The 23,486-nt window shown below is 50.1% G+C and overlaps 2 protein-coding genes across 22 annotated transcripts in view; one reads left to right on the forward strand and one right to left on the reverse strand.

Annotated features, from left to right (window-relative positions):
• The window catches only part of LOC148150072 (uncharacterized), a 171,485-nt gene extending 166,004 nt beyond the window's left edge, over positions 1-5,481 (reverse strand). For both annotated transcript variants that reach the window (XM_087985808.1, XM_087985807.1), the window contains exon 1: positions 5,202-5,481. The gene's annotated coding sequence lies outside the window, so the exon portion shown is untranslated. The remainder of the gene's footprint in view (positions 1-5,201) is intronic.
• A 3,421-nt stretch (positions 5,482-8,902) lies between these two features.
• Positions 8,903-23,486, forward strand: part of LOC122549449 (uncharacterized) — a 47,664-nt gene continuing 33,080 nt past the window's right edge. For 9 of the 20 annotated variants that reach the window (XM_087985922.1, XM_087985923.1, XM_087985924.1 and 6 more), the window contains exon 1: positions 8,910-9,238. In XM_087985922.1, coding sequence (XP_087842048.1) covers positions 9,068-9,238 — 171 coding nt within the window. In that variant the 5' untranslated portion in view covers positions 8,910-9,067. Of the gene's footprint in view, positions 9,239-9,643; positions 10,255-14,069; positions 14,253-23,486 lie in introns of those variants that run through there. The other 11 variants (XR_015756884.1, XR_015756881.1, XR_006311539.2 and 8 more) reach the window with 8 other exon arrangements.

The following is a 23,486-nucleotide window of genomic DNA, read 5'->3' on the forward strand; positions in this document are numbered from 1 at the left end:
GACTAAGTTTTATATTTCGCAAAGACTCTTATCCTCTCTAGCTTTCTGTCCTCCCTTAAGATGTTCTGTAGAGCCAATCTTTTTGATCAAGCTTTTGGGTCACCTATTGTAATATAAGGTATACACCCTAGCTCTGTCGCTCAGGATCAAATTTCAACCCATCCATTTCCTGGTGAAGTACATTGGACATTACCATATTAAAATTACTACCGAAGTACTTGTCATATATACATGAACTTCTATCTCCAGTTGCCTTACCTACTAAAGCTGATGATGACTTTTTTTTCCACCCTACTTTAAACAGTAAATTAAAAATGCACACAACTTTTTTGATGCCCTTCAGATATATCATTGTTTTCCTGTAGAATGTGGATAGATTGGCTGTAATCCCCAAACCTTCGGAATCATCTTGGAAGATTGACAAGAGAGAACTCTGATATAGATAACACCTCAATTAAAATGGTATTTTATGAGTGTACTTAGGCTGAAGTCCTGCCATTGTAGTCCCAGCAACTCACATAAAGACATACCCTTAACATTATCACTGCCTCATAAAGCCAATGCAGACTTAATATTGAACGGTGATTCCACGACAGTAATCATGCATATATGAAACAATACTTATACACTAAATTGCACTCACGTACAAGGAAATCAAATGATTGATTACCAATCATTCAGATCACCCGCACAGTACATGGGCTTGATTCTTCTTGGTACAACAATTCTGTTTTGATTACCTTTATGTTCTTTGATGGAATATTTGAAATCTTGTTTGTTTCAATTTATCAAAGCATGTTGTCTTTTTTCCATTTAAATGTAGTCATAAGCTAACATAACATCTTTAATACATTCACCTTTAGTCCTTTTATCAACATTCTTAAATCTTACTGCCACCATTGATCTTAAAGAGAACAAACATATCTATTTCCTCTATTGTAAAGCTTGTTTTATTGATCTCTGTTTCCTCTTTTCAGCTGAATACTTGTATTTCACTTATAACTCCTAATTCTATATATAGACCAGGACATTAAATACTTGAACACTGCATTATTGTCTAAGAAATCTCTAACAATTGATTGGACTTCTGGACATGAGACAATAAAAAAGACTTTTTGTTTAAAACACAATTCTTATTTCATCTTAAGCATCTAACCACCTATTTCCTATTTCCAATTTTACACCACTTTTATAATATCAATGAACTTGAACTAATTTGTTGTTCTTACCTGCAGATGTGACCATTCCAATGGACTCCTGGTCAGCCCCATAGTTTCTTCTCTGTAAACTACAGGTCATCAAAAGCTGCAGTGTGTGTAACTCACACAAACACACATTCATCCATCTCTGCCTTTGTTCACAAACCTACATTGTTTCCCAGTTGAGAAATGCCATGATTTTTAAAAAAAACTTGGATTTGTAACTTTCCATAGTCTCACTGCAGTCTATCACTGTCATCTCCTACAGATCTACAACCCTCTTCACTAACTGCACTTCCCCATTTTTAAGCACTAACCATTGCAAGTGTTACTCCAGCTGGATCCTAAGCTTTGGAACCTCCTTTTTCAATCTCCTCATTTCTCTTCTACACTTACCTCCTTGAAGATGCTTGGTAAAGCTCACCTCATTCACTAAGTCTTGAGTCATCTACCTTATTACCTATCTATTCTCTTGTCTGGTTCAATGTCAATTTTTTTTACATGACATGCAAAGAGTGCAGAAGAAATTTACAAGGATGTTGACAGAACTCAATGGTTTGACTTACAGGGAGAGTTGGGACAAGATTGGATTTTTTTTAGAAAGTAGGAGACTGAGGGGGGAATCATATAGAAATATATAAAATCAAGGGAGGCATGGACAGTGTGAATGCACTCAATCTTTTTGCCCAGGGTTGGGGAATTGAGGTCTGGAGGGCCTCAGTTTATGGTTAGAGGGGAAAGAATAAAAGGGAACCGGGGAGGGTGCAACATCTTTTTACACAGAGGGTAGAATGCATATGGAATGAGCTGCCAGCAGAAGTGATTGAGGGTACATTAGCGACATTTAAAATGCATTTGGACAAATACATGGATAGGAAAGGTTTAGAAGGATATGGGTCAAGTTCAAGGAAATGGGGCTAACATGGATGGCCATTTTGGTTGTCATGGACCAGTTTGGGCCAAAGGGCCTTTCTCCAAGATGTAGGACTCTATGACTCTATGGTTCTATGACATTCCTGTAATGAATCTGAGCGGTGTGTGTGTGTGTGGGAGAGAGCAGGAGAATGCTTGACTATGTTAAAGGTGCGATGTGAATGCATGTGGTTGTTACTGTTCATTTTATCAATATTGCTCTGATTGTGCTCCCCTACATCTTTCTATTCCTTATAGGTTAAAAATATTTCATCCTGTTCATTCTTGTGCTTTAATGCAGATTCATGATGTTGAATTCAAAATTCATCCCATGGTTTCCTGCTAATGTAATGGAATTCTTTGTTTCCCTCAATTTGTCCTCCCACTTTTTATACCTAGATCAATGTTCACCATCATATCTTCAATATTTGTGAATGGCCCACTCCTTTCTTCTTTTGACCTTGAAAATGTCAGTCTTTCCCTGTGATTTAGGCTTTGCCGGTTAAAATAGAAGTCAAGAGTGCGGTGCTGGAAAAGCACAGCCGGCCGGCAGCATCCGAGGGACAGGAGAATTGACGTTTCGGGCATAAGCCCTTCATCAGGATAGTGTGAATGATTATGCCCGAAACATCATTCTCCTGCTCTTCGGATGCTGCCTGACCTGCTGTGCTTTTCCAGCACCACACTCTTGACTCTGATCTCCAGCATCTGCAGTCCTCAATTTCTCCCAGTTAAAATAGGAGCCACGTTTTGGTAGATTATGCCCAGGGTAAATTGTAAACAATTATATCCTTACAGTTTTCCTCCAGATTTAGAGGAGATTTGAGGAACAATGTTTTCACCCAGAGGGTGGTAGGTATTTGGAATTCACTGTTCGTAAGGGTGGAAGAGACAGAAACCATCACAATATTTGAGAAGTATTTAGATGTGCATTTGCGTTATCAAGGCATAAAACATTATAGACAACGTGCTCAGCAATGGGATTAGAATCGGTAAGTGGTTGTTTTTGACAGGTGGAGTTGTGAGGGGCCGAAGGGTATTTTTCTGTGTTGTAGACTTCAATCACTCTCTGACTCTGAGTCTCAACATCATTGTTACACTAAAGTATATTGCTTTTCTCCTCATATGTCAAGTAACAATTCCAGAATCTGCCTCCCTTAAGATTTGAATTTACGTCAAACTTTATTGCCTATCCTAAAACTGTCAGATCACTTTGCATACAGTGGATTATTTCTGAGTCTGGGGACTTGTTGTCTAAGCAAACGCAGCTGTCATTTTGTGCTTAGCAGGATCCCACAGGTAGTAGCAATGAGATAAACGACCAGATATCTACATTAACAGAAATTGCTGGAGAAACTCAGCAGATCTGGCAGCATCTGTGGAGAGAAAAAGAGTTAATGTTTCGAGTCCAGTGACCCTTCCTCATATATCTGCATTGTTGGTTAATCAATAGCAAAACTGTTGGAAAATTGAAAAGTTCCCCTTTGTTATTCAAAATACGTCTGTTCATTTTTGAGTCCCAGGCAGTACATAGTAATTTCTCTGCACAATGTAACTGAATGATAGAACTTGCAGCTTTGCAGCAGGTTATTAACAGAACCTAGGTCCCCGAGTGGGATTTTAAATCAGTCTCTTCCAGACGCGAGTGATACCGGTGGAGCCAAACTGGTCCCTCTCATGATCCTCACATACAGCCAGACCTCGAAGAGCATTGATCTTGCATTGTAGCACACTACCAGCCTCTCAAGGGCAGCTAAGGATGGATCCGAAATAGTGACCCAGCCAAGACGCCCATGTGCCATGTAGAACACTGTAGACTAAAATCCCAAATAATCCACCACCCTCACAATGTATACGTAGAGCACACACCAAACAGTATCGCCATTCTCATTGTTGAATTACCGTGCTACCCCATCAATCGCCGTCTCACTGTCTTACAAGAAGACTCAGTACTGTTTTTAAACGATTAACCTTCACTGAAATCTATTATTAAAAATTGCAATTTTTTTTAGTTTACCATTGCAATTTTTAATAATAGATTTCAGTGAAGGTTAATCGTTCAATGTGTTTGAACTGTTTTCCTAAGCTAAATACTGATCCACGAACCTTCCAATACTTGATGCAGACAGCAAGCAGCAACTTTAACAACCCACCCTTCCATTTGTAAGGAATCGGATCGAAAGGAGCCACATTCAGGGAACACCATGGAGTGGGACACATTCTGAAACTGGTTTGAATCCTACGGAGTAATGCAATGGCTGTACAAACACAGACTGATTTCAAAATAACAATTCTAATTTCCTTAAATTATAACAACAACGATAAAGATTCGTTGGTATGTAAAATTGGATGAAAAAATCGAATTTGTTCCAACGTTGACGTTCGATTTCACGTTGTATATTGAAGAACAAAATCATTTTCAGCGTGTTAAGCGATTTAAGTCGAAATTATTTGTAGATGGTGCACTAAAATTCATTTGTTCTTAATAATAATTGCTGGACTATCAGTTAAGGATGCTAGTTAATTGGAATGTTATTTTTATTGGTTCGAAAGAAGCTCTATTTGCAGAGCCTGTCAATCAGACTGGCAGGAAGATCAGTTCCATTGCAGTAACTTCATACTGCCAAGCGCGCATGCGCGCCCACTGGGGAACTTGTCCATCTCAGGATTTGGATATTATTTCTCTCTCTCTCAATTAAGCTCAGAGTCAGACTCAGGTGACAATTGGCCCTTTGCTATTCTAGCAGGCACATTTTGTTTCTGCATTTTTAAAATCTCAATCAGACAGACTGCAATATTTTAGATCATCCTGAACCTGCAGCCGATTAATTTTCTCTCTTCAATTCGTCTGTTAACGTTAAAGCGATGACAGCTTTACCCCCCGCTGCACTTCCCTCCAGAGTTTAAAGAGTCCGCGAATTTAAAACAACTGAGGGCTGTATTTGAGCAGTTGTGAAATTATCAAATGAAACAGACACCGAAAGGTCTTTGGGAAGCCCATTTTACCATCCAAAACACACGCATTCGTTCCACAGTTTCAAAATCACATTATCATTCCGGATCCTTCTTTTTAATGTTAGTGTCAATTACCTCCATGTGTATCAGCAGCTTAACCAGTAGATCTTCCTGTTCAGACTTTGCAGTTGTGGTCTGGTATCTTCTAACCTGAACTAACTTCCCACTCTAACTCTAGTGAGTGCCCACTCACTCTATCCAGATTAGAAGTTGTAACGTCAAACAAACTTTTGTCAGATAAATAGCCCTTGCAGCTGAAGTGCCCAAACACGTCTTCTTTCATTCTTTTTCAATGAGGCTTCTGGTGAGCACTGATTTTTTCTCTCTTTCTCTCTCTCTGTTGTGAAGTGCAGGTCCATTGCAGAACAATACGAATGTCCTGCGACCAAGAAAAGACTCGACCTTGTGCTACTTAATTGTGTGAAGCTGAGAAAGGTCTTTCGGCGAGAGACCCAAAGCATTGACCCGCATATCTCCTGCAGACACTTCATTCACACAGCTCGACTTACAGTCGCCCGAATCTCTATTGTCTCGCTACAACAATGTATAGATTTTTGTTATAAACTAAACCTTGCACGTCCACAAATGTTGCTTGGTTATATTTAACGTGATTGTTTGTTTCAGATATGTTTTGTTATGGTTTTCACTTGCGAATGGGTATCTGATCCAGAACTGGCTTCGTTTCATTGTCAAATGTTAGTTCTTATTCGTCTGTCTCGCCTTAAGTTAATAGGGTATGGATGCATCGCCGCTTTATTTATACTGCAGAATTTACTTTATCTGTTCCACAGCACCCAGCAGAAAATTTCATTTAACAGAGCACACAAGTTATTCTTACAAGAAGCAGTTGTTATATTGTTTATCGTCTTTGTCTGGATTTAAATCCAACACAGCGCGATTAATTTTCAAACGGTTTGATCCGCTTTATTAATATCCTATAGCTGTCCTATATTACCTGACGGAGTTGTTATCAACACTTCTCTGGACGTTTTTATACGATTAGTATTAGCATTAATGTTCCGATTTAGGGTTACTTGAATTTGATTTGATATTAACCAGATAGGCAAGGTGTTAAACGAAAACATGCTAACTCTGGAATGATTTGGAGATGCCGTTGTTGGACTGGGGTGTACAGAAGTCTGGAAAGCATTGCATAACGCTCGGCAGTTTTGGGCTTTCACAGATTCAGTGAGGCCCAAGCAGCTGAATGCCGTTTTCACAATGAATCCACCATTTTCACACTTCTGGGTTAAGATTAATCAACTCTGCCCTGGAGTCATACGGATGGAACAGAGAGAAACCAAAGACTTTGCAAAACGACAAATATACCCTTGTTTAATGGTCTTAGATTCCTGTTAACAGGCTTAACGTGCGGCCCAAAATATATCCACTTCGAAAATCCAAATAAGTTTTTGGGAAAATAAGTTATGCTTCGTCATATTCGGTTGTGCTGTCCGAAATGCTACCGTAACGTCATTGAACAATAGGAACGCATTGAAGTGAATACTTTGATCTTTTCGTTGAACACAACGCAACTATTTCAACCCCCAGTTCCCCCGATGTAAACACACTGCCACAAGCAAATATTCAAATTGAATGCTGCATGCCATTTAACAGCAGAGGCCAGACCCCTCGATACAATTCATTGTATTTATATGCAAATATTTTTAATAGATCTCATTGCTGTCAGAGCGGACATAGCTGGCGCTTTTCAGAAATAAAATAGCCCTGTACACATCGAGTGAAGTTAGTTACCACCAGCCACATAGCGCAGGGAACGCCTCAAAAGATAATTGAATGGACATACACTTCCGTGGCGGATAGAATAAAATTGTGCGCTTTGGAAATCTGCTGATGTTTTAACTGGCTCTACAAATTGCTAGGGATGTCTCTGTACCACCGATGTACCCTCGGCCACTCGCTAGCACTGCAAAAATGCCCCCACTCTCTAACACTTGCCGGGGGTTTGTAAGGCTACCGTCATCCTGCCGAAAATGCCAAACCAAAGTCAGGCGTTGTCATTGCTCAGCTCCTATACAGCTCTCAGCCGAGTTCTGTCTTTAGTAAACAGCCATGCTCGCTAAGGGGATATGTGTTGCCGCTCTGTCATTAAAAGTTCCTTAATAAATCTTTCAGTTTGGAATCGATTGAGCGTCTATCTCCCCGAAGTCGTGTTTTATGCGAGGCGGCACACTCAAATACTGAGTCATTTAACAGGGGCTGATCCTGTTGTCCTGGAAATCCTGTTTCAGAGCGAGACACGTTTATTATTTTCATGCAGTTGACACCAAGGAGATGGAACACACTGTACAGGGCAGCGGTCTAAGGTAGAATACTGATGTATTACTGAGATTTCCAAATTCATCCGACAGGCAATTTTAGGATAACTGAATGGGGCATATTTTGATGCTGTTTAAGTGATAGGAATTGACTGATTTCAGAAACGCACAGTTAAAATGCATCAACGTTGAAAACATTGCCAGTGACAAATTGGCCGTTTACGAGACCAAAAGCATTCACTCTTATTTGTTATCTGCTGTTGCAGTATGTATGAGTACAATCATAATGGTAGAGTCTATAAAATCTCAGCAGTTAGAGGTCACTTTGTTAAGGACGCCCTTTCAAAACCTTCCTGGAGAAAGGCGATGAATGACTCTAAAGGTTTCTACTGTATTACGAGACTTTTGAAATGCTCTCTGTAGATAGCGTCATTCAGTCTACGGTAGACAGCTGGAGCAATGTTAAGGCAGAGAGAAAGGCTTTTTTTCCCCCTGAACGTAACTCGATCGAGACTAGAAATTGGAATGCATATCTGTATAATCGTTTTTGATTTAAAATCATTTGATTCCTGCTCATAATCCTGCACTCGAAACTATCAATAGCACGCTGATCGCTTCCAGATGAAGATTAAGGAACTATTTAACTAAACAGAGTTGGATTTGGACAATGACCAGAGAATTTCTAGGAAAAAAATTTAAAAAGGCTTTGTGAAATGGAGCACTTACAACATTTTATTTTGTGATAGAAGTATTGTGGTTCAAATTTATGAAAGAATAAACTCTGCCTCATCCCCAGCTCGCGTGAAAATCAATATTTGATAGTTTTTTAAAAAAAATCTGACCAATTCGATAATTTCATTTTATACACAAGTAGGCATAAATGCATGAAATTAGAATTAACTGGATACAGGAATTTTGTAATTAAAGACGTTCAGCGTGTTTTGTTTCTGGTAACTGCAACCTGCCTAACATTCCCCCACAACCCAGTCTAATTGGCGTTCCTAACTATGCCTGCTCAGTTGTACGTAGGAGCTGGCACATCAGAACACTCTTTATCTGTTTTTGTTTTTTTCCGAAACTAATTGAGTGTTATGCAATTCCACCTGCGGAAGACCTGCGGAAATCTCCTCTTGTAGCGATGCCCCAATCTGTGGTGCCTACTCCCTTCCAGAGCTCCCCACCCATCACAACTGCGCTGCCGTTTTCGTCAAATCACAACTGCATCCTGCCTTTTTAATCTCTAAGCTGCCGTTATAAAGTAAATGTGTCGGGCACGATCTTCCAATTATTGTGAAACCTCCTTGCGGACCAGTTCCTGAACATTGACTGAGCGAGCAGGCGACCTTACACTTGTAAATGAGTCTGAGGGGCGGTGGAGGAGGCTTGACCAAGTGTTGGAAGCCAGATGTTGAAACACAAAAGAGAAAAGCAGGGAGAGGGAGGGGACTGAACGGAGGTGATTGGGGGGTGGGGAGCGTGTGGGGGTAACATCCCTGCATTTGGAATTGGAGAACTGCACAGTGTCTCTGGTGAAAGCGGCAGCAGGAACCTGGAGAGAGCGATTTAACTCATTGTGATGCACAGTGCGAGTCGCCCTCGTTTGAGAGAGAGAGAGGGAGAGAGAGAGGCACGCTTTACTGAGCTGGGAGTATCTGACTCAGAATGAGAGAATGCGATGCGCTCATGCCCCTCGCTCCAACACCTCGCTCAGACAGCGCGTACCTGGCGGTTGTAGCTCTCGGTCGCTACACATGCAAACCGCTGTCCAAAGTTGTGGATGTGGGACAATATCGAAGTGAAGACGGCGGTTTAGTCAGAAAGCGTTGGCTTATTGTAAGTTGCGTTGCTTCTGTGCGAAGCAATTTATTAGCCGGACTGTGGTGGAACATTGCAATGGGGGTGTGAGATATTCTCTCTCTGTCTCCAACTGCTCCTGCGGTTGAGATGTTTGAGAGACTGTTGTGTGTAATATTTTTCTCTCTTAAGAAAAGTAAGATTTTTGGAGGGGCGGCCGGGTTGGGTGGTGGGGTGAGACAGGAAAGATGAATCGAGCGCATGTATTTCTGTCAGCACAAAGCCTTCGAATGGCTTTCACGCTGGGTCGCTAATATTTGAAGGCACATTTTCTGACCTGCCTATCGAACTAACTGACGTTTACTTTAAGGTTCTGATTTAATCCAGTCGGCACCCACCCAACCCCCAACCCAGTCCGTGACCTGGCAGAATGTGTGTGTGTCCCGCTGCTGTGGTCCGGCCGCCGCTTTCAATTGTTAAAGCCTCACCCCTTTTTTTTTGATCTGAAACTCTGCCCAAGACGGAGTCACTCCTGATTTCTTCCAAATGGATCTGGCTTGCCCTGCTCCTTAAGAAACCCACTGCTTACAAAACGTGGGCACGAATTCGCGACACCCCCTCCTCCCCACTCCCACTCAAAAATACTTTCTACAAGTAAAAATGCAAATTGCTTCCAGCTTCTTTGTCTGTTGAGCTGAAACGATGGAAGCCGGCTCTTTGAAAGAGAAAAAAAATGGCGAGTCTCATTGTCTCTGGGCTATTTTCTTTCGGTACAACTACTTAAGTGAAATTCTATAGAAGCGGGTCCCTTTTACATATCCTTTTTGCTCACTTAACTTTGTTATATGGAGAAAGCTGCGTTACAATCCCTTACTGACCAAGCCAAATTAGGATTTTTCGCACCTTTTTATTTGTCTCCCATGTCCGGCTTTGATGGAATTTCAATCGTATTTGGTGTTCCGTTTCCTTGCCGACTTGTTTCTGCTTATTGTGCCTAAATTGTCTTGGGCCGAGGGGACCATGTCTGCTTCCCGAACAGTTCCGAATCTTTCACGGTGAGAAACTACTTTGTTTTATGTAAGAAACCAGGCCATTGAGTAATGAAAGCTCGCGAACGCATTCGGTGATGTGAATAGATAGCGGCGAGATTGGCGATCACCGGGAAGTGTGTTTGCGAGGGATTTCCATGGCGGTAATTTCCAAAAAAAGAATTTAAACGAGCTGCAGTAATTTATACAGAGGCTTTTAAAAATAATAAACTGCCCCAATTCTGATTGCAATGGCCCTTTTACATGGTAAATAAACTAACAGGACAGTAAAATGGAGGAGTGCTGAGACTTTATCTGAGGATCAACCGAGTTACATGCATAATATTTACATGTAACTTGTATTCCAAATAATCTTTTTTTACTATTGGCTTTTGTTATTTTATGCGTTCTCATTATTCTAAGTAGAGAATAAGCTACGTTTCGAAATTAATTGAATGATCTTTTTCACTTAATTATCAACTAAGACGATTGTTTCACATTCGGGGTTAGTTGATACATTGGCAAGATATAGCGTTTTGCCGTTTAAGTGAATCGGCGCATGTTACAACAGACTTTAATCCAATGCTACTGATTTCGCTAGAACTGAAGTCTGAAATGCAATGCAACCAGAAATGTAAAGATGATCCTCGACTTCACCTTCAAAACCATGGACAGCGATTTTTCCATGTGCTTCTGCTAAAATGCAGACACAGCATTAATTTTCAAAAAGAAAAGCGTAGCGTTTTACATACTTTATTGATCGAGTAAAAAAAATATTTTGTTTAGAATTATCTGCCGCCTACATCCCATCGGTTTATGGGTGTACATTCACAAATGGCAGCTATAAGGAACGGAGTGGGTTTTTGTGAATGTGATGCATATTTGTCCAATGTACAGTCTGAGTACGGAGGCCTCCGAAAATGCAGGCTGTCTCTTTCGGATGCTTGGTGTTCCCAGCAAACCCCAAACATTCCGTTCATACTTTCGGAGGCAGCAAAGATTTTTCTCGCCTCCCTCCAGTTCGCGTAACCCTCAGCATTTCCAGCAAATTCTGATCCGGCCGATTGAATTGCTGAACGCAATGGATGCAGTCTGGGGTGCGACTTATTCCAGAAATGAAAAGGCAGCCTGCATTTTGCCCAGATCTGGCCTTACTCAATCAAAAGACTGCCATTTCTTGAATGTGTGTGTTGACCGTGATTGCATGGACTTTAGATGTGGGGAGGTGTGTGTGAGAGAGTGTGTGTGGATTTTGCGCACGTGTGTGCTGTTTCGAACATGCGTGTTTTGTTTATCAAATATGTGCATGTTCTCTGTGTTGAACGTGCAAGTGCTGTCTGTTTTGAACATGTGTGTCTTGTGTATTGAACATATGGTGTACCGTGTATGTGTGCGCGTGTACGGTGTATGTGTGTGTATATGTCTGTGTATTTACAGTGTATATGTGTGTTGAACATGTGTGTACTGAACGTGTGTATGCTGTTTGTGTTGAAAATACGTATACTACGTTAACTGTGTGTTTGCTGTGTACCTGTGCTACATCTGTATTGACTGTGTGTGTGCATGTGTGTATATGTTAATGTGCGTTTACAGTGTATGCATGTTGAGAGGGTGTGTGTATAAAGTGTATACGTGTGCGTATACAGTGCGTGAGAGGGTGTGTGCATACAGTGTATATGTGTGTCAGTGTGTGTACACAGTGTATGTGTGTACAGTGTATGTGCGTGCGCGTGTGTCTGTGTATACAATATATGTGCGCGTACAGTGTGTGTTTGTGCAGTGTATGTGTGTACCGTGCATGTGTGTGCACAGTGTATGTGTGTATATACAGTGTATGTTTCTGTGTAGTGTATGCGTGTGTACAGTGTGTGTACAGTGTATATGTGTTTGCATGTCTGCGTGTATACAGTGTGTGTGTAGTGTGTGTACAGTGTATATGTGAATGTGTGTATACAGTGTATGTGTGTGTATGCCGTGTGTATATACTGTGCGTGTGTGCGCGCACAGTGTATGTGTGTGAGAGAGGGTGTTGTCAGCTGAAATTAATGCTGAACGCATTGCCTGAAGTGTCACGCTCTTAGAATTCGTTCTGCAGTTTAGTGTAAATTTCAGTGGAGGGCCACGTTGATTTACCGAGCGTTAGTAAATTATTACTGCCATTAACTGTGGTTTACAGCTTACACTGTCTTCCGGTTCTCTGTAAAGTTACCATATCTCAACAACGGGGAGAATGCAAGTATCGGCATAGTACAGCCTTCATGTCAAAGTTTCGCAATCCAATTACTTCCCATTTGAGACAGAACAGCAGTCAATGCAGAAGTAAATTGTCAGGGTTCGGAAGCAGCGTGCTTAGCGTCAACAGAGGAGTCTTAAGAAACAAAGCACTGATATTTCAGAGACAGAAACAAAAATTACTGGCGAACCTCATCAAGTCTGGCAGCTTTAGTGGGAGGAAAGCAGAGGAAACGTTTCCACTCCAGTGACTCTCTAACTCTGCCTTCTCTCCCCTGCTGAGTTTCGCCAGTAATTCCTGTTTTTTTGTTTCAGTCTGAAGAGATGTGCCTTTTTCTTGGATGAAGTTGCAAACAGCTTTATTAAATAGCTGTATAAAACCACCCTGACCACTAACGTAGGTAACACCAAACCTTTTGAGTATTAGCCTTCATCATGTTGAGTAACTGCAGTAACCCAGAGCAAGAGAGAGGCGAGCAATCCCTTCCTTTCGGACTGAAGATAACTGGCCTTGTATTATTTATTGACCCGGCCAGCTGTCGACAGGAACCTGAGAGAGTTTCTTTTTGCTATTCCCCTTGTCCTGAACAAATATGTTGTTCATCACATCACATCTTCCATCCTACTGCAGCTCCAGGGCAGCTGTAATTCTGTTTAGCAATGTACAAAGCCGAGATGTTTTGAACAGGACGGGGTGCGTGGTGTGAGAGCAGCAACATCGTGTGTAAACAAAACTATCCTAGAAGCAAAAACCACAACATCACTGTCTAAAATAATGCTATTCACAGCAGTACAGGATGGAGGGATAGGTTACTTGACAATCCGCCTTTCCAGAAATTAAACAAAGTACCCAGTCTAATTTAAAACGCCCTCAGTAATACTCTTCCAATAAGCCTCTCTCCTGCCAGTCTAATGTCGAACCTGATTGCTGTGTTGAAATGTCAAGGTTAGCGCTGGGCTGTTTAGTTGGATGCTGTCCCGCTGACAGTGTGGGGTGCATTGACCGCAGGGACCACTGTCTCATGCTGTCTCTTTCTCTCTCTCCCCCCTCCACCCCATCTTCTCTCTGCCCCCTCTCTCTCTCTTCTTCTCTCCTCTTCCCTCTAACCCCCTTCGATCATCTTTTCCCCTCTCTCCCTTCTCCCTCTCCTTTCCTCTTTCTCTCCCCCACCCCTTCTCTCTTCCACCACCCTCTCCGTCCTTGCCTCTCTCCCTCCCTCTCCCCTCCCTCCTCCTCTTCTCTCTCCCTCCCTCTCCCCTCCCTCCTCCTCTTCTCTCCCCCTCCCTCTCCATGTCCTCTCATGCTCCTTCTCCCTCCTTCCCTCTCTCTTCCCCTCCCTCTATCCACCCCCTCCTCCCTCTCCCCTTCCTTTCCCCTTCTCTCTCCCTACCCATCTCCTCCTCCCTCTCCCCTTCCTTTCCCCTTCTCTCTCCCTACACCCTCTCCCCTCCCTCTGCCTTCCTCCCTCTCCCTATCCCCTCTCTCCCTCCCTCCCAGTCCCCGTCTCTCTCCCGCCTCCTTCTCCCTACCCCCACCCCTCCCTCCTTCTCTCACTCCCCCTCCCCTCCCTCTCCCTCCCACCCTCACCTTATCCCCCTCCCCTCCCTCTCCCTCCCTCCTTCTCTCGCTCCCTGTCCCTCCCTACCCTCTCTCCTCCCTCTCCCGCCCTTCAGAAGGACACTGGCAGCTGTTGGTGTTGATCAGGAGCTTCGGAGCCACATCTGCCTGTCTGCCCGCTGTCGTCAGCGCCCCCTCTGCTCCCCCTGGGCTGAAGCAGCTCCTGATTTATTTGGCAAGAGGCGGCCATTAATCCTCAGGCCTGGACCAGGGGCAGGGGAGGAGAGGAGAAGGGGGGGGAGGGGAGGAGATGGGAGGGGAAGGGAGTGGAGAGGGGAGGGGGTGAGGAAGGAGAGGGGGAGAGGGGAGGGGAGGGGGAGAGGGGGGAGGGGAGGGGGTGAGGGAAGGAGAGGGGGAGAGGGGAGGAGAGGGGGAGATGGGAAGGGAGGGGAGGAGGGGGGAGGGGAGGAGAGTGAGGAGGGGGAGGAGAGGGAAGGGGATGTGAGGTGACAGGAGGAGAGGGAAGGGGCGGGGAGGAGAGCGGAGGGGAGTGAAGGGGAAGGGGAGGGGGGAGATGGGAGGGGAGAGGGGAGGGGAGAGGGTGAGGGAAGGAGAGGGGGAGAGGGGAGGGGAGGAGAGGGGGAGATGGGAAGGGAGGGAGAGAGGGGAGGAGGGGGAGGGGAGGAGAGTGAGGGGAGGAGAGGGGAGGGGAGGGGAGGAGGGGAGGGGGCTACACAAATCCGGAACCTGGAACTGCTCCCTGCCTGTCCCTGGTACACAGAGCGGAAAGAGCCGCTTTGGAGTCCACCCCCCCCCCGCTCCTTCCTGATTCCCGCGCCCCCCCCCCCCCCCCCCCAGCTCTGCCCCTGTCTGGATTTTCTTATACAAACCATGCCGCTGACATTGTGTCTGTGGTCCGGGCGACCCTCACGGGGATTCGGCTCCGCGGGGGGGGGGGGGGGGTTGGGGGAGGGGGTGTTGCTGCTGTTGGACATTAGCCTCAAACAGCGGAGTGCCCCCCTCCTCCTCAAACAGAATCCCGCACTCGCTGCTGTTTTGTTCCCATCCTTTCCAGGCGGCTCCGCAGCTCCATCCGCCCTCTCCCGGGGGGTGGGGGGGATAGACTGTGGGGGTGGGGGGGAGGGGGTAAGAGTGTGTGAGGGGGCTATGTGGAGGACATGTGTGTGGGTGTGGGGTGTGGGAGTGTATGCATGTGAGTGTGGGATTTGTATGTGTGTTTGAGTGTGGGGGGTGGGGTGGGGTGGTGGTGCGTGTGTAAATGTGTGTGTGTGAGTTTGTGTGTGTTTGAGTGTGGGGGGGTTGGGGTTGGTGATGTGTGTGAGTGGAGGTTGGGGTGGGAGTGGTGGTGGGTGTGTGAGTGTGGGAGTGGGTGTGTGGGGGTGGGTGTGTGTGTGGGTGTGTGCGAGTGTGGGAGTGGGTGTGGGGGGGTGTTTGGGGGGGTTCTGTGTATGTGCGTGTGATGGTGGGTGTGTGTATGAGTGTGTGTGTGGAGGGGGATTGGGGTGTGTGTGAGTGTGGGGGTGAGTGTGTGTGGGGGGCTAGTGTGTGTGGGGGGATTGGGGTGAGTGTGGGGGCAAGTATGTATTTGTGGGGGCATGTATGAGTGTGGGGATGAGTGTGTGTGTGAGTAGTGGGGAGTGTGTGTGTGAGTGTGGGGGTGGTGGGGAATGTGTGTGAGTGTGGGGGTGGTGGGGAGTGTGTGAGTGTGTGGGTGGTGGGGAGTGTGAGTGTGTGGGGGGTGGTGGGGAGTGTGTGTGTGCGAGTGTGGGGGTAGTGGGGAGTGTGTGAGTGTGTGGGTGGTGGGGAGTGTGTGAGTGTGTGGGTGGTGGGGAGAGTGTGTGTGGTGGGGTGGTGGGTAGTGTGTGTATGTGTGAGTGTGGGATGGTGAGGAGTGTGAGTGTGTTTGAGTGTGGGGATAGTGGGGAGTGTGAGTGTGAGGGTGGTGGGTTGTGTGTGTGAGTGTGAGGGTGGTGGGGAATGTGTGTGAGTGCATGTGTGTGAGTGTGGCGGCACTGGGGTGGTGGAGCGTGTGAGTGTGTGTGTGAGTGGGGTAGGGATGCATGTGAGTGTGTGAGTGTGGGGGTAGTGGGGAGTGTGTGTGCGTGAGTGGGGGTGTTGGGCTGTGTGTGAGTGGGGTGGTGGGGAATGTGTGTGGGGGTGGTGGGGAGTGTGTGTGTGAGTGTGGGGGTAGTGGGGAGTGTGTGTGAGTGTGGGGGTGGTGGGGAGTGTGTGTGTGAGTGTGAGGGTGGTGGGTTGTGTGCGTGAGTGTGGGGGTGGTGGGGAACGTGTGTGAGTGCCTGTGTGTGAGTGTGGCGGCACTGGGGAGTGTGTGTGAGTGTGGGGGCACTGGGGAGTGTGTGTGTGAATGCACGTGGGGGGTGGTGGGGCATGTGAGTGTGTGTGGGGTGTGTTGGGGAGTGTGTGTGAGTGTGGGGGTGGTGGGGAGTGTGTGTGTGGGGGTTGGTGGGGAGTGTGTGTGATTGTGGGTGGGGGAGGTGAGTGTGAGTGTGTGTGAGTGGGGGTAGTGGGGAGTGTGTGTGAGTGTGTGTGTGGGGGTGGTGGTGAGTGTGTGAGTGTTTGTGCGTGTGGGGGTGGTGGGGCGTGTGTGTGTGTGTGGGGGTGGTGGTGACTGTGTGGCGGGGTGGTGGGGAGTGTGTGAGTGTGTCTGGGGGGGCGGTTGGGAGTGTGTGTGAGTTTGTGGGGTTGGTGGGGAGTATGTGTGGGTGTCAGGGGGTGGCGGGGAGTGTGTGTGTGTGAGTGTGAGGATGGGGGTGGTGACTGTGTGTATGTGGGGGTAGTGGGGAGTGTGTGTGAGTGTGTGTGGGGGTGGTGATGAGTGTGTGAGTATGTGGGGGGGTGGTGGCGAGTATGTGAGTGTGTGTGTGGGGGTGGTGGGGAGTGTGTGTGAATGTGTGGGGTTGGTGGGGAGTGTGTGTGGGTGTCAGGGGGTGATGGGGAGTGTGTGTGGGGGGCAGGTGGTGGGGAGTGTGTGTGAGTGTGGGGTTGGGGGTGGTGACTGTGTATGTGTGGGGGTGGTGGGGAGTGTGTGTGAATGTGTGGGTGGTGGTGAGTCTGCGAGTGTGTGTATGTCGGGGTGGTGGGGAGTGCGTGTGAGTGTGTGTGTGGGGGAGGTGGTGAGTGTGTGAGTGTGTGTGGGAGGATGGTGGGGAGTGTGTGTGATTGTGTGGGGTTGGTGGGGAGTGTGTGTGATTGTGTGGGGTTGATGTGGAGTGTGTGTGATTGTGTGGGGTTGGTGGGGAGTGTGTGTGAGTGTGGGGGTGGTGGGGAGTGTGTGTGATTGTGTGGGGTTGATGTGGAGTGTGTGTGATTGTGTGGGGTTGGTGGGGAGTGTGTGTGAGTGTGGGGGTGGTGGGGAGTGTGTGTGTGAGTGGGGGTGGTGGGGAGTGTGTGTGGGTGTGTGAGTGTGAGGGTGGTGGGGAGTGTGTGTGAGTGTAGGGGTGGTGGGGAGTGCGTGAGTGGGGGGGTGGAGGGGAGTGTGTGTGGGGGGGGTTGGTGGGGAGTGTGTGTGAGTGTGTGTGGGGTGATGGTGAGTCTGTAGTGTGTGTATGTGGGGGTGGTGGGGAGTGCGTGTGAGTGTGTCGGGGGGTGGTGCGGAGTGCGTGAGTGTGTGGGGGTTTGGCGAGAGTGTGTGAGTGTGGGGGTGGTGGGGAGTGTGTGTGTGAGGGGCTGGTGTGGAGTGTGTGTGGGGGGGTGGTGGGGAGTGTGTGTGAGTGTGTGGGGGTGGTGGGGAGTGTGTGTGGGTGTCAGGGGGTGATGGGGAGTGTGTGTGGGGTCGGGTGGTGGGGAGTGTGTGTGAGTGTGGGGATGGGGGTGGTGACTGTGTATGTGTGGGGTTGGTGGGGAGTGAGTGTGAATGTGTGGGTGGTGGTGAGTGTGTGTATGTGGGGGTGGTGGGGAGTGCGTGTGAGTGTGTGTGTGTGTGGGAGGTGGTGAGTGAGTGTGGGGGTGGTGGGGTGTGTATGAGTGTGTGTGGGAGGGTGGTGGGGAGTGTGTGTGATTGTGTGGGAGGGTGGTGGGGAGTGTGTGTGATTGTGTGGGGGTGGTGGAGAGTGTGTGTGTGTGGGGGTAGTGGGGAGTGTGTGTGTGAGTGAGGGTGGTGGGGAGTGTGTGTGTGGGGGGGTTGTGGGGAGTGTGTGTGTGTGGGGGTGGTGGGGAGTGTGTGTGTGGGTGTTGTGGGGGGATTGTGTATGGGTGTGTGAGTGTGCGGGTGGTGGGGAGTGTTTGTGAGTGTGTGTGTAGAGGTGGTGGGGAGTGTGTGGAGTGGTGGGGAGTGTGTGTGTGTGGGGGGGTGGTGGGGAGTGTGTGGGGTGGTGGGAAGTGTGGGTGAGTGTGGGGATGGTGGGGAGTGTGTGTGTGGAGGTGGTTGGAAATGTGTGTGTGTGGGTGGTGGGGAGTGTGTGGGGTGGTGGGGAGTGCGTGTTAGTGTGTGTGAGTGTGGGGGTGGTGGGGAGTGTGTGTGTGGGGGGGTAGTGGGGAATGTGTGTGTGAGTGAGGGTGGTGGGGAGTGTGTGTGTGTGGGGGTGATGGGTGTGGTGGGGGGGATTGTGTATAGGTGTGTGAGTGCGCGGGTGGTGGGGAGTGTTTGTGAGTGTTTGTGAGTGTAGGGGTGGTGGGGAGTGCGTGTGAGTGGGGGAGTGGAGGGGAGTGTGAGTGTAGGGGTGGTGGGGAGTGCGTGTGAGTGGGGGAGTGGAGGGGAGTGTGTGTGTAGGGGGTTGGTGGGGAGTGTGTGTGTTGTGGTGGTGGGGAGTGTGTGTGTTGTGGTGGGGAGTGTGTTTGAGTGTGTGTGTAAAGGTGGTGGGGAGTGTGTGGGGTGGTGGGGTGTGTGTGTGTGTGTGGCGGTTGGTGGGGAGTGTGTGGGGTGGTGGGAAGTGTGGGTGTGTGTGGGGATGGTTGGGAGTGTGTGTGTGTGTGGGGATGGTTGGAAATGTGTGTATGGGGATGGTGGGGAGTGTGTGTGAGTGTGTGGGATGGTGGGTAGTGTGTGTGTGTGGGGGGGTGGTGGGGAGTGTGTGTGTGGGGGTGGTGGGGAGTGTGTATGTGTGTGTGTGTGTAGGGATGGTGGGGAGTGTGTGTGTGGGGGTGGTGGGGAGTGTGTGTGAGTGTGGGTGTGGTGGGGAGTGTGTATGAGTGTGTGTGTGGGGGGGTGGTGGGGAGTGTGTGTGTGGGGGTGGTGGGGAGTGGGTGGGGTGGTGGGGAGTGCGTATTAGTGTGTCTGAGTTTGGGTGTGGTGGGGTGTGTGTGTGGGGGTGGTGGGGAGTGTGTGTGTGGGTGTGGTGGGGAGTGTGTGTGTGGGTGTGGTGGGGAGTGTGTGAGTGTGTGGGGGTGGTGCGGAGTGCGTGAGTGTGTGGGGGTGGTGGGGAGTGCGTGAGTGTGTGGAGGTGGTGGGGAGTTTGTGTGTGGCGGTGGTGGGGAGTGCGTGTTAGTGTGTGTGAGTGTGGGCTGGTGAGTGTGTGTGATTGTGCGGGGGGTGGGGAGTGTGTGTGTGTGGGGGTGGTTGGGATTGTGTGTGTGTGTGTGTGTGTGTGGTGGGGAGAGTGGTGGAGAGTGTGTGGGTGTGTGGGGTGGTGGGGAGTGTGTGTGTGAGTGTGGGATAGTGGAGAGTGTGTGTGTGTGTGGGAGTGGTGGGAAATGTGTTTCAGTGTGGGGGTGGTGGGGAGTGTGTGTGGGGGGGTGGTGGGGAGTGTGTGTGTGTGGGGGGTGGGGTGGTGGGAAGTGTGTGTGTGTGTGTGTGTGGTGGGGAGTGTGTGTGAGTGTGGGGGTGGTGGGGAGTGTGTGTGGGGGGGTGGTGGGAAGTGTGTGTAGGGGTGGTGGGGAGTGTTGTGAGTGTGTGGGGGTGGTGGGGAGTGTGTGTGACTGTGGGGGTGGTGGTGGGGGTGGTGACTGTGTGTGTGGGGGTGGTGGGGAGTGTGTGTGTGTGTGGGTGTGGTGGGGAGTGTGTGTGAGTGTGTGTGTGGAAGTGATAGTGAGTGTGTGTGGGGGGGTGCTGGTGAGTGTGTGGGGGGTTTAGTGGGGAGTATGTGTGATTGTGTGTGTGTAGGGGTGGTGGGGAGTGTGTGTGTGGGAGTGGTGGGGAGTGTGTGTGAGTGTGGGTGGGTGGGGAGTGTGTATGAGTGTGTGTGTGTGTAGGGGTGGTGGAGAGTGTGTGTGTGGGAGTGGTGGGGAGTGTGTGTGAGTGTGGGGTGGTGGGGAGTGTGTGAGAGTGTGTGTGAGTGTAGGGGTGGTGGGGAGTGCGTGTTAGTGTGTGTGAGTGTGGGGGTGGTGGGGAGTGTGTGTGTGGGAGTGGTGGGGAGTGGGTGAGTGTGGGGGGTGGTGGGGAGTGTCTGTGTAGGGGTGGTGGGGAGTGTGTGAGTGTGGGGGTTGGTGGGGAGTGTGTGTGTGAGTGTGGGGGTGGTTGGGAGTATGTGAGTGTGGGGGTGGTGGGGAGTGTGTGTGGGGGGGTGGTGGGAAGTGTGTGTAGGGGTGGTGGGGAGTGTTGTGAGTGTGTGGGGGTGGTGGGGAGTGTGTGTGACTGTGCGGGTGGTGGTGGGGGTGGTGACTGTGTGTGTGGGAGTGGTGGGGAGTGTGTGTGAGTGTGGGTGGGTGGGGAGTGTGTGAGAGTGTGTGTGAGTGTAGGGGTGGTGGGGAGTGCGTGTTAGTGTGTGTGAGTGTGGGGGTGGTGGGGAGTGTGTGTGTGGGAGTGGTGGGGAGTGGGTGAGTGTGGGGGGTGGTGGGGAGTATCTGCGTAGGGGTGGTGGGGAGTGTGTGAGTCTGGGGGTGGTGGGGAGTGTGTGAGTGAGTGTGGGGATGGCGGGGAGTGTGTGTATGGGGGTGGTGGGGAGTGTGTGAGTGTGGGGGTTGGTGGGGAGTGTGTGTGTGAGTGTGGGCGTGGTTGGGAGTGTGTGAGTGTGGGGGTGGTGGGGAGTGCGTGTGTGAGTGTGTGGGTTGGTGGGGTGTGTGTGTGTTTGTGTGGGGTGGTGGGGAGTGCGTGTGTGAGTGTGTGGGTTGGTGGGGTGTGTGTGTGTGGGAGTGGTGGGGAGTGGGTGAGTGTGGGGGGTGGTGGGGAGTATCTGTGTAGGGGTGGTGGGGAGTGTGTGAGTCTGGGGGTGGTGGGGAGTGTGTGAGTGAGTGTGGGGATGGCGGGGAGTGTGTGTATGGGGGTGGTGGGGAGTGTGTGAGTGTGGGGGTTGGTGGGGAGTGTGTGTGTGAGTGTGGGGGTGGTTGGGAGTGTGTGAGTGTGGGGGTGGTGGGGAGTGCGTGTGTGAGTGTGTGGGTTGGTGGGGTGTGTGTGTGTTTGTGTGGGGTGGTGGGGAGTGCGTGTGTGAGTGTGTGGTTTGGTGGGGTGTGTGTGTGAGTGTGTGGTTTGGTGGGGAGTGCGTGTGTGAGTGTGTGGTTTGGTGGGGTGTGTGTGTGAGTGTGTGTGGGGGCGTGATGGTGAATGTGTGTGGGGGTGGTGGGGAATGTGTGTGATTGTGTGGGGGTGGTGGGGAGTGCGTGTGTGGGGGGATGGTGGGGAGTGTGTCTGAGTGTGTGGGGGTGGTGGGGAGTGTGTGTGAGTGTGGGGGTGATGTGGAGCGTGTATGAGTGTGTGTATGGGGATGGTGGGGAGTGTGTGTGAGTGTGGGGATGGGTGGGAGTGCGTGTTAGTGTGTGTGGGAGGGGTTGTGGGGAGAGTATGTGAGTGTGTGGGTCTGGTGGGGAGTGTGTGTGAGTGTGGGGGTGGTGGGGAGTGTGAGTGAGTGTGGGGTTGGTGGGGATTGAGTGTGTGTGTGGCGGTGGTGGGGAGTTTGTGTGTGTGTGAGGGGGGTGGTGGGGAGTGTGTGAGTGTGGGGTTGGTGGGGATTGTGTGTGTGGGAGTGGTGGGGAGTGCGTGAGTGTGTGGGTGTGGTGGGAAGTGTGTGAGTGAGTGTGGGGATGGTGGGGAGAGTTTGTGTGGGGGAGTGGTGGGGAGCATGTGTGTGTGTGGGGGTGGTGGGGAGTGTGTGTGTGTGGGGGGGGTGGGGAGTGTGTGTGTGAGTGTGGGGGTGCTGGGGAGTGTGTGTGAGTGTGGGGATGGGTGGAAGTGCGTGTTAGTGTGTGTGGGGGGGGTTGTGGGGAGAGTATGTGAGTGTGTGGGGTGGTGGGGAATGTGTGTGAGTGTGGGGGTGGTGGGGAGTGCGTGAGTGTTTGAGGGGGTGGGGAGTGAGTGAGTATGGGGGTGGTGGGGTGTGTGTGTGGGTCTGGTGGGGAGTGTGTGTGAGTGTGGGGGTGGTGGGGAGTGTGTGTGTGTGGGGGGGGTTGGTGGGGAGCGTATGTGAGTGTGGGGGTGGTGGGGTGTGTGTGAGTGAGTGTGGGGAGTGTGTGTGTGAGGGGGTGGTGAGGAGTGTGTGTGTGTGTGTGTGTGTGGCGGGGTGGTGGGGAGTGTGTGTGTGTGTGGGGGGGAGTGGTGACGAGTGTGTGTGAGTGTGGGGGTGGTGGGGAGTGTGTGGGGGTGGGGGGGTGGGAAGTGTGTGTGTGTGTGTGGGGGGGTGGGGAGTGTGTGTGAGTGTGGGGGGTGGGGGGAGTGTGTGTTTGTAGGGGTGGTGTGGTGTGTGTGTGTGTGTGGGGGTGGTGGGGAGTGTGAGTGAGTGTGGGGGTGGGGATTGAGTGTGTGTGTGGCGGTCGTGGGGAGTGTGTGTGTGAGTGTGGGGGTGGTGGGGAGTGTGTGTGTGGGGGGGTGGTGGGGAGAGTGTGTGTGTGTGTGTGGGGGGTGGGAAGTGTGTGTGTGTGGGCATGATGGGGAGTGTGTGTGTGAATGTGGGGGTGGTGGGGAGTGCGTGTGTGTGGGGGTGGTGGGGAGAGTGTGTGTGTGGGGGGTGGGAAGTGTGTGTGTGTGGGCGTGGTGGGGAGTGTGTGTGTGTGAATGTAGGGGTGGTGGGGAGTCTCAGTGAGTGTGGGGGTGGTGGGGAGTGTGAATGAGTGTGGGTGTGGTGGGGAGTGTGAATGAGTGTGGGGGTGGTGGGGAGTGTGTGTGTGTGGGGGGGGGTGTGGGGAGTGTGTGAGTGTGGGGGTGGTGGGGAGTGTGTGTGTGGGTGTGGTGGGGTGTGCATGAGTGTGTGGGGGTGGTGGGGAGTGTGTGTGTGAGTGTGGGAGTGGTGGGGAGTGTGTGTGTGGGGGAGTGGTGGGGAGTGTGTGTGTGGGCGGGTGGTGGGGAATGTGCCTGTTCATGTGGGTGTGGTGGGGAGTGTGTGTGTGGGTGTGGGGGTAGTGGGGAGTGTGTGTGTGTGTGTGGGGGGGGGTTGTGGGGAGTGTATGTGAGTGTGTGGGGTGGTGGGGAGTGTGTGTGAGTGTGGGGGGTGGGGGGAGTGTGTGTGTGTAGGGGTGGTGCGGAGTGTGTGTGTGTGTGAATGTGGGGGTGGTGGGGAGTGTGAGTGAGTGTGGGGGTGGGGATTGAGTGTGTGTTTGGTGGTCGTGGGGAGTGTGTGTGAGTGTG

The sequence above is a fragment of the Chiloscyllium plagiosum genome, unplaced genomic scaffold (assembly GCF_037043375.1).
Source record: "Chiloscyllium plagiosum isolate Xiang-an unplaced genomic scaffold, Cpla_swu_hap1 HiC_scaffold_4, whole genome shotgun sequence".
In the NCBI taxonomy this organism is placed as follows: domain Eukaryota; kingdom Metazoa; phylum Chordata; class Chondrichthyes; order Orectolobiformes; family Hemiscylliidae; genus Chiloscyllium; species Chiloscyllium plagiosum.